The following is an 18,731-nucleotide window of genomic DNA, read 5'->3' as shown; positions in this document are numbered from 1 at the left end:
ATTCTTACACTGGAAAATACAGTGTATATTTATCAAGCAAAGCAAAGTTTACCTGATTCTGCTGAAAAATGAAACAAAGTCTCAAGGAAAAGCGTGTAAGCATCGCAATTTATTGAAATCAATAGAAAAATTATTTTGCCTGATTTATCTTTATTTAAATGATATCACTAAAAGATACACACAAACATGACATAATGTATTTTTCTGACATTAACGATAAGATAGCTGTGTAAATTTAAATCATTTCATATCACGAAATTTAATTAGCAATGATTTATTTGAGATTTAAGTGAACTGCGTGTAAAAGATACATGAAATAATTCTATGCCATTGTAAAGTTGTTTGTATATCAAAATGCCCTTTTATCTTTCTCTTACCAAACGTTAATTCTTAAAGGAAGTTTCACTGCATGCAAATGCTGCTTTGCAATGTTATTTTGTAAGTTGTATTTTGTTTTCCTGTCAGGCTATCACTGTAGGCCTTGGTAGATGCTGGTGCTAGCCTACGGAATCAGGCTAATGTCCAGTTTCTCAGCGTTAGGAAATGAAGTTCAAGGTAACAATTAAAGACTGTACCAGTTCTCTAAGAACCTGGGAAATTAATTTAAACAAACAATTGGGGATAGAATTAATCTTTTATTCCCCCAAACAACCTAAAATTGAGATGGTAGGCACTGGTCAGATGTCCGCAGAAATGCACAAGCATTGAGCACTTGGATGTGTGACGTTGAAGCTGTATGCAGCACAAACCCCACTGATGGCTCTGCAATGCTATCTCGTCACTTAGTATGGATGCATGAAAAGACCAGTTGTAAGATATAACCCATTTTGCAAAGGATTCTAACATTTTTCCTTTTATAGTAAACAGGCTCTGAAAGAAATTTTCTAGATCTGTATTCAAATCTAAAGGCTTTACTAATCCTCCTTGAGTAATTATTCTGCAACAATTCCCTAACAATCACAAACTTTTATAAGGAGTTAGAATTACAAAGATAATTCATATGAGAAGACACTTATGTCTTCCAAACAGAACCTCTACTTTCAAAGAGATGGATTACTATATGTAGACATATATGTAGTAAAAGCCAGTGAAGTTTATATATATATATATGATAAATCATTGTACTATAATTCTTTTGACAACTCCACATCTAGAGCTATTCTTCTACTAGGACTACCATCTAAAATAAAACTGCTTTCCTTTATTCTTCTATAGCAAGAAGAAGAACAGACATGAAACATAACTGGAAGCTGTGATGCTCCAAAAATATCACAGGATCGGATGACACGAAAACCTTCACCAAACTTGGGACCATGACACCATTCACACCTGGATGTGCTGAAATGTAGGAAACAGCAAGTCAATATTTAATACATTTTTACTAAAGACTCTGTGCTATGCAAGACTCTAAACAGTATAAAATACAGCCCTTATCTTCATTGAGCTTACCACCTAGATAAGTGCTACCCCTTAAGTGAAAGACTAAATGCTAAAAGACCTAAACAATACAGTAGATATATTTATAATACAATCCTAGCTTTTTAAAACAAAAAAGTATATATGCATAACAAGAAAAAACTCTAATGATAGATCCCAAATTGAAAATAGTTATTATTCTTGGGAAATGTGATCACAGGGGATTTTACATTTCTTAATAATGTGTTTATTTTCTAATTTTTTATAATAAACATGTAATTTTTATGATACAAAATAAATATATCATTTAAAAAAAAAGGTACTATCATAACCCGGTATGGAATTAGAGTCCATAATGTATTTTTAAATGGTTAGAAATCAGTTACAAAATATTAATCCATTAGTACATTAACATTAGTACAGGAATAGACTATTCACAGAAGAAGAAAAAAATGAATGTCAAGAGAACATAGGTAAAGCTTCTCAATCTCCCTAGTAATCGGGAAGTACAAAATAAATTAGCAAAGAAATACCATTTCACAACCATTAGATTATAAGAATATGTTTAAGTATTTAAACAAACTATAAAACCATTAGAAGAAAACATAGGGGAAATGCTTCAGGACATTGACCTAGGCAAAGATTTTATGGTTAAGACTTGAAAAGCTTAAGCAACAAAAATAAAAATAGACAAATGGGACTAATCTCAAATTAAACACCTTCTGCACTACTAAGGAAAAATCAACAGAATCAACAACCTACGGAATGGGAGTAAATATTTGCAAAGTATTCATCTGACAAGGCACTAATGAATATATGAGGAACTTAATTCAACAGCAGAAAAAAAAAATCTGATTTTAAAATGATCAAAGAATAGATATTTTCAAAAGAAGACATAATAAATTGGCCAATAAGTATATGAAAAAATGCTCATCACGAATATTTAGGGAAATGCAAATAAAAACCATAACAAGATATCTTACTCCAGTGGGAATGGCTATTATCAAAAAGATAAAAAGTAAAAAATGCTGGTAAAGATGCAGAAAAGAAGCAACTTTCACACACTTTCAGTGGTAAATGTAAATTAGTCCAGCCGTCATAATGGAGTATGGAGGTTTCTCAAAAAACTAAAAATAAAACTAACTTACTATCCAGCAATCTCATTACTGGGTATTTATCCAAAGCAAAGAAGATCAGTATATTGAAGGGACATCTGCACCCCCATATTTATTGCAGCACTATTCACAATCGCCAAGATATGGAATTGATCTTAATGTTTACCAACAGATGAATGGATAAAGAAAATGTGGTATATACATACACTGGAATACTATTCGGCTTTAAAAAGAATAAAAGCTTGTCATTTGTGGCAACAGGGATGATCCTAGAGGACACTATGTTAAGTGAAGTAAGTCAGGCACAGAAAGGCACTCACATGTGGAAACTAAACACAAATTGAGCTCATGGAAGTAGAGTAGAATTGTGGTTATTAGAGGCTGGGAAGGGTAAGAGGAAGAGGAGGATAGGAGAGGTTAAAAATGGAAAAAAGTCACAGGTAGATAGGAGTTTTAGTGTTCTATAGCACTGTAGGTGAATATAGTTAACAATTTACTGTGTATTTTCAAAAAGCTAGAAGATTTTAAATGTTAACACAAATAATAAATAAGGTGATAGATATATTAAGCTGATTTAACATTACATACTAAATACATGTATTGAAATATCACCCTGTATGTTATAAATATGTATAATTATGTGCCAACTAAAAATAAAAGAAAAAATAAAAACAAACAAAAATTTCTATTATTCTCATGCACTAGGAAGTCAAGGTAAACTTCTGTGGAACATGAGTCCTCTGACCCCACTCTCAATGGAAGTGGATTCTCTGTCTGAGGTGATACAATGTGGGTAGAGAGACAGAGAGAGGCAGACAGCAATGATAAGTTGTACAGGACAAAAAAGACATACATAGCTGCTAATTGAGAGGGCAGCCATTGAAGTGAGAGCAGTAGCTGAGCTTAGAGTGACTTTAGTGCAAGCCCACAGGTGAGCCGCAATCCAAAGAATTCAGCAAAAGTAGGACAGTACCGAAATTTTCAGGAGTTAGAAATTCAGGATTAAAGCCAAGGGTAGACATTGGAGGATGACAGTGGTTGGGTGACAAATCCCTCCCTCACTGTTCTTATTTTTACTAATATCACAGTCGTCTATGATGAGGTTGAACCCGTAGTCATTTTTCATCCTCCCTTTCTCACTTGGCCCACATACCTAGGTATGTTAATTTTACCTCCATAATTTGTCTTGTTGCATTTCCCACCTGTTCATACCCCTGCTTATTACTCTGGATCAGTCCCTCCTTACCTGTTATGGACATGAGTGTTTTAACTGACCTCCACTCAGCTTGCCCTGCACTAGTCCATCTTTGACATACTGCCAGGTCTATTTGTACTATTTGGACTCAGTGACTCTCAAGGCCTGAAGAAGAAACTTCCAATGCATTCAGTGATCTCTAATGGACAGCTAGCTAACTCTATTTATTTCTTCTCCGTCTTTATTTTTTTATGAAATGGAGTCTTGCTCTGTCACCCAGGCTGGAGTCCAGTGGCATGATCTCAGCTCACTGCAACCTCTGCCTCCTGGGTTCAGGTGATTCTCCTGTCTCAGCCTCCCAAGTAGCTGGGATTACAGGCATGTGCCACCACGCCCAGCTAACTTCTGTATTTTCAGTAGAGACAGGGTTTTGCCATGTTGGCCAGGCTGTTCTCGAACTCCTGACCTCAGGTGATCAACCTGCCTCCACCTCCCAAAGTGTTGGGATTACAGGTGTGAGCCACCATGCCTGGCCACCACTACTCTTTTTTTTTTTTTTTCGAGGCGGATTCTTACTCTGTTGCCCAGGCTGAAGTGCAGTGGCACAATCTCGGCTCACTGCAACCTCTGCCTCCTGGGTTCAAGTGATTCTCCTGCCTTAGCCTCCGGAGTAGCTGGGACTGCAGGCGCGTGCCACCACGCCAGGCTAATTTTTTGTATTTTTAGTAGAGACGGGGTTTACCACATTTGCCAGGATGGTCTCGATCTCCTGACCTCATGATCTGCCCACCTCAGCCTCCCAAAGTGCTAGGATTACAGGTGTGAGCCACCGTGCCCGGCCCACTACTCTTTATGGATGTTTTGTTCTGGCTAAATATTCATTTTTCTCTTTGTCCACATCCCTCTTTTCCCATTTTGTTTCCTCTTTCTGGAAGGTCCCTTGAACACAAGACATAGTTCCAAATTTTACTGGTCCTTCAAGACCCTTCTCAAATACTATTTCATCCCTGTATCTTTCCCCTGTGTCCCCAACTATTTGTCATTAGCTCCTCCTCCAGCTGCTTTTATTTAAAATTCACTTGTATCAGTTTTTATTTACATGAAAATGAGTCCTTGTAAAATTTCCAAACAATATAGAAATATATAGAGAAAAACACAGAGATTCCTGCTTATTCTTCTCTTCAGTCACTGCAAGTCCTCTCCCTAGAGTAACTAAAGCTCTTGGCTTGGGTTGCCCCCTCCAGCTCCTAGATACGTAACTGTTTCTTACATAAATGGAATCTTTCTCACGTGTGTGCTCCCTCACTCTGTATGTATGTGTCTGTGGGAATAACTTGCTTTTGTAATTTAATGAAATGTCTTGGACAACTTTCCAAGTCAAAGCATTTTTTTGACTTGGAAAGTTTAATGAAATGTCTTGAACAACTTTCCAAGTCAAAACATTTTTTTGACTTGGACAACATTTCCAAGTCAAAACTTAAGAATAAAACTTCATTCTTATTAATAGCATCATAATGTTTCATAGTATGAATATGCCGTAAGTTATTTTACCACTCTCTGACTGATGCAGTTTTAGGCTGCAGTTATAATCCCCGTATCTAACTTTGTGTTTACATGTAACTATTTCTGTAAGACAGATTCCTAAGATTTAAGGTGCTATTTTAAAGACTAAGAAACTGTCAAATTGCCTCCCAAGAAGCTTTCACCAATTTATAGTACCAACAATGATACATGATGATAGTCATATTTTCGGGCATCCAAAGCTAGCACAATATCAATCTTGTAAATTTTGATAAAATAGGTAGGTTAAAAAAAGCTTGTTGCTATTTTACATTGCAGTTTCTTGATTACTAGTGAGATTTCACATTCTTCATGTTTATTACCTATCTGTGTATTGTCATCCATGAATTTCACATTCCTATCACTTATCTACTTGTCTACGGTTTATATCTTTTCTTATTGATTTATGGAAGATATACAGTAGTGTCCTCTTATCCAAGGTGTTGCTTTCCACAGTTTCAGTTATCAACTGTGGTCCAAAAATAATAAATGAAAAATCCCATAACTAAGCAATTTGTAAGTTTTAAACTGCCCACCTGGGACAGGAATTATCTCTCTTTGTCCAATGTATCCACATTGTAGACTCTACCCATTGTTGCCCTCTGAGTTTTCAAATCAACTGTTGTGGTACTGCAGTACTTGTTTAGGTAACCCTTATTTTACTTAATAATTGCCCCAAAGAGCAACAGTAGTGATACTGGCATACTGTTATAATTGTTCTACTTTATTATTAGTTATTTTATTAGTTATTAGTTATTGTTATTATTAATCTTACTGTGCCTAATTTATAAACTTTTTTTTGTATAAATGTATATTTTATTTAAAAACAGGGATATTGAAATGTATTTATGTGTTACAGCCCTTACAGAAAGATGACAAGTTTTATAGTCCTTTTATTTGAAATTCAGTGTAAATCAACCTTAAACTATAAATTCATAGTTGTTGGAGGTTTTTTTTTTTTTTTTTTTTTGTTTAAATGATGTGAAAGCATTTGTTCCTTTCAAAGGCTTCCATGCCTTTGCATGACATATTCTCAGTAACTTATTTGCTGGTAACTAGAGTATGTGAGACTGAGTGACTACAATATGCATATTTCAAGAATTAGCTTCCCACTGCATTCTAATACATTTCCTAGGAAAGCTGTTGTATTGTTCAGAGCCTTTTCACATGTCCCTCGTTTCAGCAGTCACAGTGTTGCAGTTTTACTTTGTTTCCGAGGGGAAGGCCACCTTGTTGGCATAAGGAGGGCAGAAGATATAGTCTGCACTCTGGCCTCTTCCCTACAACCTAAAAGGGAGAGGCGTTGAGGCAGATGGGCTGGGACTAGACTTTTTGGTAGTCACATTCTAGCAGATTGGGTAAGAAAGGTGGGTTAGGTTTTCTCAAACTTCAAACTAATAGGACAATGAGGCAAAAGCAATAACCATACTATAATGTTCAAACAGAAGTAGGTTAAAATGTAGTACGGTTATCCCTTGGTTTACATGGGGGATTCCTTCCAGGACCTTCCACATATACCCAAATCCACACATAACTCAAGTCCTGCAGTCGGTCCTCTGGAAACTGAGTAGATGAAAAGTCAGCCTGCTCTATAAGTGGGTTTTGTGTTTGGTTAATGATATATTTTTGATTCGTTTATGGTTCCCTCTCACAGTTCAAACCCATGTTGTTCAAGGGTCAAATGTATTTACTGCTGGATTATGGGATAATGAGTAAATTATTTTTACTTGGCTACTTAAAACTTTCCTATATTTTCTAAATTTTCTTCAAAGAGCTTTGTTTGCTTGTTTTTAATCAGAAAAACATTCCTTGCACGCCAGTTGTTAGAGAGATGCAAGAGAACAGGGTGAGTAAAAGGGCAGGCTAGATCTGGCAGGCTGAAGACAAATGGGAACCAAGGCTCATTACGAAAGCCAGAGAGGGAAAACGAAGTTCAGTGAAGCACTAGGCCTCCCCGGCGTATGGCTGTGAAGTATGCGTCACATATACTGGTTCTCCTTCTGTGGACTGATGGTGTAGGTCAGGTAACAAGAATCCGGCTTTGCTTTTTGCTCCATGTCAGTCCTCATGACGTTGATGCATGGCATTAATGCATTTTCACCATGACTTCTTCATACTGTTTTTGTGTCAGTAACCCTTCTGTTATGTTTTTACTTTCTTCAAATTTGGGTAACTCAACTGCAATGTAGCCTTCAGTGGATGGCTTTTCTTGAAGAATAGATGGCTTATGGAGAATGTTTTCAATCACTTCCATCGAACATCCTCTAACACAACTAGATACAGTATATGCTTCACCATCTGAACAGTAAATCTTACAGAGCGGTGCAAGTTCTGTTAGAAACTGTGCCCCCTGCTTACATTTCCCAGAGACCTTGTTCTGAAGTCTGCTACAGTTGGTACTGATCTGACAGGGAATGCTTTTAATTGTTTTTCCACTTTGAAGAACTGGATGAGATTCTGTCAATGTGGTAACACATATTCGGTTAGAGTGCTGTGGTATACAGTGGTCCTCACAAGATTTTCCTTTGACATCTGCTTTGTACCAGTGAATGAAGTATCGATCCACAAACAAAGGTACCACTGGCTCTGCGGTTTTGTGCTTGGTAGCCATGGTGACCTCAGGCGCCACCACCCCTATAAATTAAACTTTATCATAGATATGCATGTATAGAAAAGCACAATGTATATAAGGTTCAGTGCTACCCATGGTTTCGGGCATCCACTGGAGGTCTTGGAATGCATCTCCCAAGGATAAGGGATGACTACTCTCTCTCTCTTTATATATATGTGTGTGTGTGTATATATATATATATAGTAATAATATATATATATTATTCAACTATTTTAAGCATTGCAATATCTTCTTCCAGTTAATGGCTTGTCTTTTAATTTCATTGATAGTATCTTATATTTATGTAAATATTACACTTTTGTCAAATTTATAAAACTTTGCTTTACTGTTTATATTTTTTGCATTGCGTTTAAGATATGTCTGCCTACCATGAAGTCATAGAGAGCCTTCTACATTTGCTTGTAAAAGCTTTAAAGTTTTGCTTTTCATATTTAAATCTTTAATCAAAATGGAAATGATTTTTTTGTGTGTCTGATGGTGCCATATATATAGCAGGAATCTGATTTTATTGTTTTTTCCTTGTGGATGACCAAATGTCTCAGCATCATTTATTCAAAAGTCTATTCTTTCACTACTGATCCACAGGGCTATTCTGTCAAATGTCAAGTTTTCCTACAGGCATCAGAACAAAATAACTGGGTTGTTTTCTCTTCCATTGATTGATTTGCCTTTCCTTGAACTTAATACCAACCTTTATTGCCTTCTCTAACTTTGTAGTAAGTCTTGATGTCTGGTGGGCAAGCCTCTTATGTTAGGCTTCTTTTTCAGGTTTCTTTTGGCTATTTTGGAGCCTCTGCTTTTCCACATACATTTTAGAATAAGCTTATCAAGTTCCTGAGAACATTCTATTGGCATCTTCACCAGAATTGCATTGAATTTATAGCTCTATTTGGGAATAACATGTGTTTTTAGTACTGAATCTTATTATCCCTAAGTATCTATATCTCTTCCATTTAATTCAGCCTTCACTATTTTATAAAGATTTAGCTTTTTTTCCATAATGTTTCACACATTTTTCACTTAATATATTTATACATTAGGTTTGTTTCTTCCTATCATAAAAAGTATCTTTTAAAAATTATATTTCTAACTGTTTGATGTCTGGTTTTAGTTATATTTCTTAAACCCCACATTTGTTATTAGGATTTCATAGAGATCATGTTTGTTTACCTACATATTTTCCAACTGCTTTTCTCACCATTCCTTCTTGCCTCTCAGAACTTGCTTCCGGAATCATTTTTCTTTTGTCGATGTACACCCTTTGCAACTTCCTTTGGTGAATATTTATTGGGAGCAAATTCTGTTTTGGTTTATATAAAAATACCATGTTTTCTCTTGTTCTTGAAAGCTTTGCTGGGCAAAATAATATTTTTTTTCAGTCACTGGTCCACTGTTGCTGGCAGTTGATTTGTTGTTTTTTGTAAGTGATTTTTTTTTTCCTGGCTGATTTTAGGTTCTTATCTTTGTTTTTGGGGTTCTTCAGTTTTGCCACAAGGTATTTTACTTAGCTTTTATAGAGCTCCTGATGATGTCTGTGAATTCACATCTTTTACTTCTAAGAATCCGTAGCCAATATCTCATTGAATAATGACTCCCACCATTCTCTCTGTTCTCACTTTCTGGGTCTGTAAGTGTATGTTAAATCTTGTCCTTTTTTCTCCATTCTCTTTACCTCCTGTCTGCATATTTACTATAATTTCTTCAGATCTCTCTTCATGTGTGTATAATCTGCTGTTTAACTCACGCATTGAGTTAATGTTAACTATTATTTTTTAGTTTCTAGAATTTCATTTTACTTAACATTTCTTTCTCATGTTTTTCTGGTCACAGTTGCAATACTAATATCCTAGGTCCTTGGAAATTAGTATCTGTTTGATTGTTTTTCTTTTTTCTTGGTGGCTTGTTTCCTCATATATTTGGAAATTTCTTTAAGCTGTGAGCTAATATTCATTTGAACATAATTTTCTGGAACGTTTACAGTCTAAATGGAGGGTGTTTCTCTCAAAAACATTTTTTTCTGCTGGGAGAGTTAGTTCACTGCTCTGGGACCATTAAGCCTCTTTTGGAGTCCACATTTAATTCAGGAATCTCAAATTCAGCTTCCCAAGTACCTTGTGGTGAATCCAAATCTCATGATCCCATATCTGTTTACCACACACCAGTTAGGTTATAATTCTTCAAAAAAATTACTGCCTTTGTGATTTTTCTTACTTTCTCATGTGCATTCACTAATATTGACATCTTAATACGTTAAAATCAAAACCTTCTGGGCCTAGTTCCTTTTTCATTGGTAGATTTTTAACCACTGTTCAATTTCTCCAATAGTTACTAGGCTGTTTAGGTTTCCTGCCTTTTATTGAGTCAATGTGTATAATTTATATATGCCTGGGAAGCCATTTTACTTAGGCATATAGCAAATATTTGTTAAATTAATAACCTAAGCACTGATGGCCAGTAATTCAATAAAAGTGGTCTTCTACCGTCTGAAGAAAATAAGCGACAAGCCTAAGTGGACTGTAAGGATGTGGGAGTTTAAGTCCCCTGGTCTTGAGATTAGGCAATGATTCCAACGCTGGTCATTGATACCATGAGGGAGGTTACTCCATGCATGCCTGCTCTATTCCTGGTCTCCATGACGTCACAGTGGAGTGAAACACCTCCCAGAATAGTGTGCCTGAAGCCAAATAATTTTTTTGGAAGGATCCACTTCTATGAACTCAGAAATTCATAGAAAAGATTTATGCAACCACCATATAGACAACTCACATTTCACACTGGAGTTAAGTAACAACTTGAGAATATCACACAATGGGGTTGGATTCAGACTACATTATTATACCTGAAGAACTGGGTGGAGCGATGTCAAGAATTGTGTGTATGGTTTTGTGTGTGTCATGGAGTACGTGTGCGTGTTAGTGACACTGTCATCTAAGCCTGTAATGAAGAACGTTTTAAATGCTTAAAGATATATTTTGGTTAAAAGGGCTTCAGCATTTGCTCACCAGTTTAGTAACTTCTGAACTTCTACTGGGATCTTATCATAAAATTTATGTAGTTTATTTTGGACAATGAACAAAGAAATAATTTGAGTAAGTTGTTGTGGATTATTCAAAGAATTCTCTCTCCAAAAACAAGGATGAGTGAAATTATTCTCAAACTGAATTTTTGTCAGGTTAAGCTTCAAAATTCCATGTGGGAAAAAATTCAGTTCATTCCCATCAACGGTCAGTCTTTCAAGTGATCTATAAATAAAGGACACCATACTTTAAAAGGTATTACACAATTCATAATATTAAAGTAAAATTCTGCCTCAATCGTTCTTAAAAATTGGCATCAAACCTAGTACCAATAAAACACAAGTATGAATTTAAGTATTTCTTTAGAATCAATAGAATTAATTTCTAAAGCAACTGAACCAATATAGTATTATGCAAATAAGTGCATTTGAGCAAATAGCACAGTTTTAAGTATATAGTTTGGATTTTTGCAATATGTCATCACTATGGAACAAAAAATATCCACAAACACAAGACTAATCAATGTCATATTACATAAAATATAGTATAGTATGAGCCACAGAATATATTTTCATAGACAAATTAAACATTAATACATATATATTTTTTCATTCAAGCCCAATCAAAATAGTGAAATTTATGCTATCAAAACATATTATGTGCTATTTTGTGCTTTAACTTTTCATTAACTGGGTCCTCTGGGTTTTTTCTGTGTCAATTACTTCTAATAACCCTTATTCTTTATTCAAACAGAGCCAACATTACTGATTTTCTTATTTTCATTTGCCTCAATGGTATTTTTGTACAGTCGTGTATCTCCTTTCTAATTAGTCCTAGAAGCAGACAGAAAAGAGTCTATTCATGAGAGACCCATCAAAATCAAATCGAAGGCTGGTCCAACTTGTCAAATGTATTAGAGGTGAAAAGGCTGATATATGAACTTTAGGAAACAAATTGCTGAGGGCCTCTAGATTCTCATTTACAGTCTAGTTTCACATCTTATATCCACACAGTGTAACTTATTTATGACTCCTGCTGATAACATTAAAATGTGATCAACAAGGGTATTTAAAACAATGAGGCTAGGAAGATGGCACCTCAGCTCTCTTCATCCCTCAACCAGAGTTTGACAAATTCACCTCTCATGGTCTGAAAAAGGTGAGCAAGATCCTGGACTCTGCCACAGTCCTGAGAGAGCTGGCATGGCCACCTTTTTCTTCTGCACAAATCACAAGCCTAGGGGCCAGCAGGAGAGAGTCCTACTCTGGTCTGAATGTTTCTGTCCCCTCAAAATTTAAATGTTGAAATCTTCACCTTAAGTTGATGGTATTTGGAGGGGGGGCCTTTAGGAGGTGACTAGGTCAGGGTGGGAGCCCTCATAAGTGAGATTAGTGCCCTTATAAAAGAGACTTGAGAGACCCCTCACCCCTTCTGTCATGTGAGGTTAGAGTGAGAAGATGGCTATCTATGAGGAAGGGGGCCGTCACCAGACACCACATCAGCTGGGGCCTTGATATTGGACTTCCCAGCCTGTGGGAAATAAATTTCTGGTTTTTGTAACTTCCCAGCCTATAGTATTTTGTTATGGTAGCCCAAGCTGAGAAATACAAACTCTAAGTGGACAATCACAATGAGTGTGGCACACCCTAGGCAAATGCTAGTGAAGCTTCACCACGGCTCACCAGAACAGCCATGGTGAAGCTCTCCCTGTCTGAGTTGGTCTACCTTGGAGGACCAACTTTAGCTGCCCGTTTAGCTGCCTCCTTCCCCTCAATGAGTTCTAAGAGAGTTAGGGGGAGGCTAAACTTTTTTTTTTCTGTTTTGTTTTGTTTTTGAGATGGAGTCTCAATCTGTTGCCCAGGCTGGAGTGAAGTGGCCTGATCTTGGCTCACTGCAACCTCTGCCCCCTGGGTTCAAGTGATTCTCTTGCCTCAGTCTCACAAGTAGCTGGGATTACAGGCGCCCGCTACTGCCACGCCTGGCTAATTTTCATATTTTTAGTAGAGACAGGGTTTCACCATGTTGGCCAGGCTGGTCTTGAACGCCTGACCTCAGATGTATACCACCATGCCTCGCTAATTTTTTAATATTTTGTAGAGATGGGAGTCTCACTATGTTGCCCAGTCTGGTCTCAAGCTCCTGGCCTCAAGTGATCCTACCACCTCTTTTTTTCTATCTTATTAATTTTGGCATTCTATTGTACTTCCCTAATCTGTTAGTGGTTATCAGGCAATCCACCCGCCTTGGCCTCCCAGAGTGCTAGGATTACAGGTGTGAGCCACTGCACCTGGCCGCTAAACCATCCTTAAAGCTAGAATAGCTCTGTGTTGAGACAGCCTTGGCAGTTGAGCACCCTGGGGTGCAGAGAAGCTTCCTCCTGGTCCACCACTCGCTTTCTTAGCATTCTGAGTAGTGTTCTGTGACTGCCATTGGACTTGCATGGAAAAAAGAGTGGCCAGAAGAGAAAAACACATAGAATAGACAAAGCAAAGGTCCTGGGACAAGCACCTTCTGTGGAGGGATGGATAAAAGGTTGGGGAGGGGCAAACAAGATTCAAATACAGCACACACAGAGATGTTCTAGAACCAAAATGCATGCTTTGTAAAACTAAAAAGTTAAGTGGATGAATGAAAGAAGAACATGGTCTTCATGGGGATCCAAATTAAAGTCAAAAACAAAGTAGAAGAAATATTTCAAAACAAAAAAAGAAAGAAAGAAAGAAAAACCACGAGGAAAAATCTAGTACCATGGAAGACAGATCTAGGGGATCTAACATGTAAATATAGGCATTTTAGGAAGAAAATATGAAACAGATGAGGAAATAGTTAAACATAACCAGAAAAGAGAAGTTTGAGCTGGCTGATTAAAAGAATTCACTGAATTCCAGGAAAGACAGATTTAAAAAAACACAACTTGTAAGCATAATCTAATACAATTCTGAAAAGTCAAAGATTATGGGAGAATCTTAGTCTTTCCAGTTAAGAATAAAAGTCACTTAGGGAGAAAAAAGAATCAAAGTGGCATTAGGTGCCTCCCCAGTACCCTGGGAACTAGAGGAGGACACAATCATGGAGGTTACTGTGAAACACGCTGAATGCAAGCTTGTCCATTCACTCCGGACATCATTTATTTGTCAGGGTTAAAGATTCCGAGAAAAATTACCTATGGATTCCATCTGAGGAAAACACCTAAGGAAAAAAGCTAAACAGCCAATGAATCAAAAGAGACAAGGCCAGGTTCCAGGTGACATGAAAGGAGTGAAACAGCTGTAAACAATGAGTCTTGAAATACATACAGATAAATACAAAAGGAGAATGAACTAAAATGCTTGTAAGATTTAAGTGCTAAATAAACATTCTTTAATAAAAAGAGACATGATGCAAAGGAAAATACTAATGAGAATCTGAAACAAAAGTTTCTAAACTATTTCAGCAAAGCCTAGAGTTGGATAAGGGGAAGATGAGTTTGGAAAGAAAGCAGGAAAATAACAGTGTTCTAAAGGTCTCAACGAACAGCAGAAGAAGGCAGCAGTGGGGAGATAGACCATCATGGTGGGGGAAGTAGTTTTTATTTTGCCTTTATAAAACATTAAAGAAAATGTGTTTGATTATGAGTTTGGGAAAAGGAAAGATCGCCACTAACAGATTAGGGAAGTACAATAGAATGCCAAAATTAATTAGATAGAAAAAAAGGGCCAGGCCCGGTGGCTCAAGCCTGTAATCCCAGCACTTTGGGAGGCCGAGACGGGCGGATCACGAGGTCAGGAGATCGAGACTATCCTGGCTAACACAGTGAAACCCCGTCTCTACTAAAAAATACAAAAAAAACTAGCTGGGCGAGGTGACGGGCGCCTGTAGTCCCAGGTACTCGGGAGGCTGAGGCAGGAGAATGGCGTGAACCCAGGAGGCGGAGCTTGCAGTGAGCTGAGATCTGGCCACTGCACTCCAGCCTAGGCAAGAGAGCCAGACTCCGCCTCAAAAAAAAAAAAAAAAAAAAAAAAAAAAGAGGTGGTAGGATCACTTGAGGCCAGTAGCTTGAGACCAGACTGGGCAACGTAGTGAGACCCCCATCTCTACAAAATATAAAAAAATCAGCGAGGCATTGTGGTGTACACCTGTAGTCCCAGCTATTCAGGAGGCTCAGGCAGGAGAATTGTGGGAGTCCAGGAGTTCAAGGCCATAGTGAGCTATGATCGTGCCACTGCACTCCAGCCTGGGCGACAGAGTGAGATCCTGTCTCTAAAAATTAAAAATAAAATAAATTCAAAAATTTAAAAAGAGAATAAACAGCATCCTAAAAAACTAGGTAGGAAAGGGGGAAAGTAAATAAATACTAAGTACAAAGTAAAATGAAAAGCAAAAAATTAAATATGTTGGTCATAATAAATATGAACAGGCTGAATTCTCCTACTAAAATATAGAGATTCTCACATAGGAAATTAAATAATTGATTTAAATATTTTAAAAGCAGAGGTAAAATTATCTCATTCTGCTAAATGGAAGATTACGTTCCTAGGAAACAGAATAAAATGCAGTAAAACTAAATCAGAAGAACTAACAGGAGAACTTGGTTACATACATTAGTTTTAAGTTAATATAAAGAAGTACATAGCTTTTCTCTATTCTGTGCTGAAAATAGAAACAAGTGGAAATAAGAGAAATATCACATTACATTCATAGTAACAATCACAATTATAAAACACTTAGAAAAGGTTATTAGGAAAAATATGAAGTGACTCATAAATTCTTATGAAGAACATAAAATGAGATCTGAAAAAATGAAAAAAATGTTTTAGAGTGGAAAAATTTATCATCAAAAATATAAATTCTCCCAAATTTATGAGTAAACTCTATGCAATTGCAATTAAAATTCTAACTGTGATTATGTGTGTTGCTGGATGTGCTAGACATTACACAAAATGATCATAAGGATTATGTTCTAAAGAGAACAGTTAAGAGACTATTATTGAAAAATAATCTCCCTACTAGTTATTAAAAATTATTCTGAAGTCACAATCAAAACAGTATGATACTGACCTATAAGGACATAGGTAAACTTCAGAGTTTTATTAATGTTAGAATTGAAGCTTTGCACAAAAATTATATTTTGTATTATTAGCATTTTGCGTACATGTATTTCCTTACAAAAAATAAATGAAACATAGTAAGAGTCACAGGTACACAAAGAGACAAATGGACATAAGTAGCTTATCCATTCTGTTAAGTAGTCATCTGTACTGTTCTTTAAATCCTGAAAATGTTATGTCTTAAAAATACTGTACACCAATCATTCAAATTACATGTTTGGTAAACTTTGTACTTCACAGATTACATTTTATGGCTATTAAATAAATGAAAGGACTCAATTTTCTCCATCACAATCATTATTAAATATATAATTAAGGGGCATATAACTTTCTATGTACTTCCAAAATACCTGAGTTTCTGAATTTCATTTGGAATAAAAGTAAGTTCATTATAGGAAACATCAAGTTCTTCAAGATAAGACAAGGAAAATAACCTTAAATAGAAAGAAAAAATTAATTGTAGAAATGATTATGTATCATCACTGGGAATAAATAAGTACTTGAGTAAGTAGGCAGGAATATAGAAACCAGATTTCTAAGATCTTGAAATTTATATCAACTTCTTTTCATTATAGATGGTGTAATTACTGTGAAAATTCCTAAGAATTACTCATCTATCCATTAAGACCAGTTTGAGATTTTTGGAGTGGACAAGGCCCTATTTAGAAAAAGTCACCTGAGAAGTTTTCATTATCACTTACTTTTTTTTTGCTTGTCGCATTAGTTTCCTAGAGATGACATAACAAATTACCATCATCTGGGTGGCTTAAAGTAACAGAAATGTATTTTCTCACAGTTCAGGGGGCCAGAAGTCCAAAATGAAGGTGTCAGCAGGGCTGGTTCCCTTCGGAGGCTCTGAGGGAGAAACTGTCCCTTGCTTCTCCCCCAGCTCCCAGTGGTTGCCTGCGACCTTTGGCATTCCATGGCTTGTGGCAGCATAATTCCAACCTCTGTCTTTGTCTTCACATGACTTTCTTATAGAGACAATAGCCATCGAATTTGGGACCCACCCTTAACCAAGTTAGTATAAGTATGACCTTATATTAACTAACTGCATCGGCAAAGACCATATCTCCAAACAGGGTCACATTCTAAGGTTCTATATGGACATGAATTTCTGAGAGATGCTAGTCAACCCACTACAATTGCTTTAAGATTTTTCTAGTAAAATACCTCTGATCTTTCTTTCCATCAAGACAGGTACTTAAAGGTGAGAACCAAAGAATACAAACAGTCTGTAAAAACATAGTTGCGCTGTCACAAGCCGTGACTCCTAGGGGATGGAAGTGGGAATTGCTTCTTGAAGACTGGAATTCAAGGCCTCAGTATCGTAGTCATCATAACCCCTAGTAAACACCCCCTTCTTTGTATGTGCTGTTCTCAAAGACTTTCTTGTTTTCCATATAAATAAAAGGTGAAAAGTTATTTGTATGATTTTTAAGGCATCATGAGCAGAATTTTTCACTAACTTCTTACTATCTTAACATGGCATATAAGGTCCTCATGATCTGGTCCCATGCTACTTGTCCCCCATATTCCTCTGTGGTCCAGCATTTATTTGCTAAAATTCCCTGAATTAACCAGTTATCACATATCTGTAAATAACACGTAAAATTTCCCCAAGCTTGACTCTTTGATCATTGTCTTTTCATTTTTTGTCTTGGCTCAGATATCATCCAACAAACTCTTCCCAAATCCTTCAGACTGGGTGAGACACCTCTTCTTTACTTCTCTGCTCACCCTCTCATAGTACCCATCACATTGTGCAATAAATGTCTGCCTCCTAAAATTATGAGCTTCCAGAGGACACGGATTCCATTTTATATTTCTATATATCCAATGCCTTACACAGCGTCTAGTACATGGTAAGTGCTGAGTAAATCATAACTGAATGAAAGGAATGGTGACCCCAGTTAATTTAAAATAATTTGCTCTGAGAAGTTAATGAGATTGACTAGGAGAATAAAAGAAATGCCTTTTCAATTCAATGGTCATCTCTGACTTCTTATCATCTCGGTAAAGAAAATGTTAATACCATTTGCTCTGTCTTTCAATTCAATATCATATCATTTTCTTGCCTCAGGCAGTTTCCGGAGTCATTCCATCTTCCCGTATTTCTTTGGCTCTGGCAACCTAGTTTGGTTCCAGGCTTTCACTATGGATGACATATTCCTGCTGACTGTGAGATGTAACAGGTGTAGGCAGCACTGAGGAAGCTGAATAGGTTCTAGAGTTGAAGTTTATGTCATTTATATATGGTTTTTACAGAGAAAATCTGTTCCGACACCCTCAGTTTGGTCTGATACTCTATGCCCCACCAGTACCAAATCTATCACATTTTTTAGTATATGTAAAATTTTTTACATTTATTTCATTGCTTTATTTAGTAGCATATTATTGGCCAATGAGCTGCTTAAACTAGAGCCCTTCTGTTAGCTTGCAAGATTAGACTAGCATTAATAATTTCATGTATTATCAGCAATGACCACCACACTGATATAAGTATTTATTAAAAGCCTACTATATGGCAATTTAGAATGATCTTTTACCATACCAATATAGGATTGTTGTTTTTTACAGATTAAAAAAAATGGAAGCTGTAAGAGGTTAAGCAATTTATCCAATTTGGTATGAAATAAAATGTAGCTATCCCTTTTCATCAGATATGTGGAGGCAAGGCAATTTAATCCCCTTCTTTAATAAATAACA

General features: G+C 36.4%; 1 protein-coding gene and 1 pseudogene across 1 annotated transcript in view; both read right to left on the bottom strand.

The window, feature by feature from the left end:
* Positions 1-1,124: 1,124 nt before the first annotated feature.
* LRRC63 (leucine rich repeat containing 63) overlaps positions 1,125-18,731 on the bottom strand; it is a 63,415-nt gene continuing 45,808 nt past the window's right edge. Inside the window, exons 7-9 of the mRNA XM_015121039.3 lie at positions 16,373-16,456; positions 10,921-11,160; positions 1,125-1,338 (exon numbers count right to left, since the gene is read on the bottom strand). Of these exons, the coding sequence (XP_014976525.3) occupies positions 1,125-1,338; positions 10,921-11,160; positions 16,373-16,456 (538 nt within the window). The remainder of the gene's footprint in view (positions 1,339-10,920; positions 11,161-16,372; positions 16,457-18,731) is intronic.
* Positions 7,373-7,897, bottom strand: LOC106994256 (protein Abitram pseudogene; annotated as a pseudogene).

This window comes from Macaca mulatta, chromosome 17, assembly GCF_049350105.2.
Source record: "Macaca mulatta isolate MMU2019108-1 chromosome 17, T2T-MMU8v2.0, whole genome shotgun sequence".
In the NCBI taxonomy this organism is placed as follows: Eukaryota; Metazoa; Chordata; class Mammalia; order Primates; family Cercopithecidae; genus Macaca; species Macaca mulatta.
This window is presented reverse-complemented; position numbering and strand designations above follow the sequence as displayed.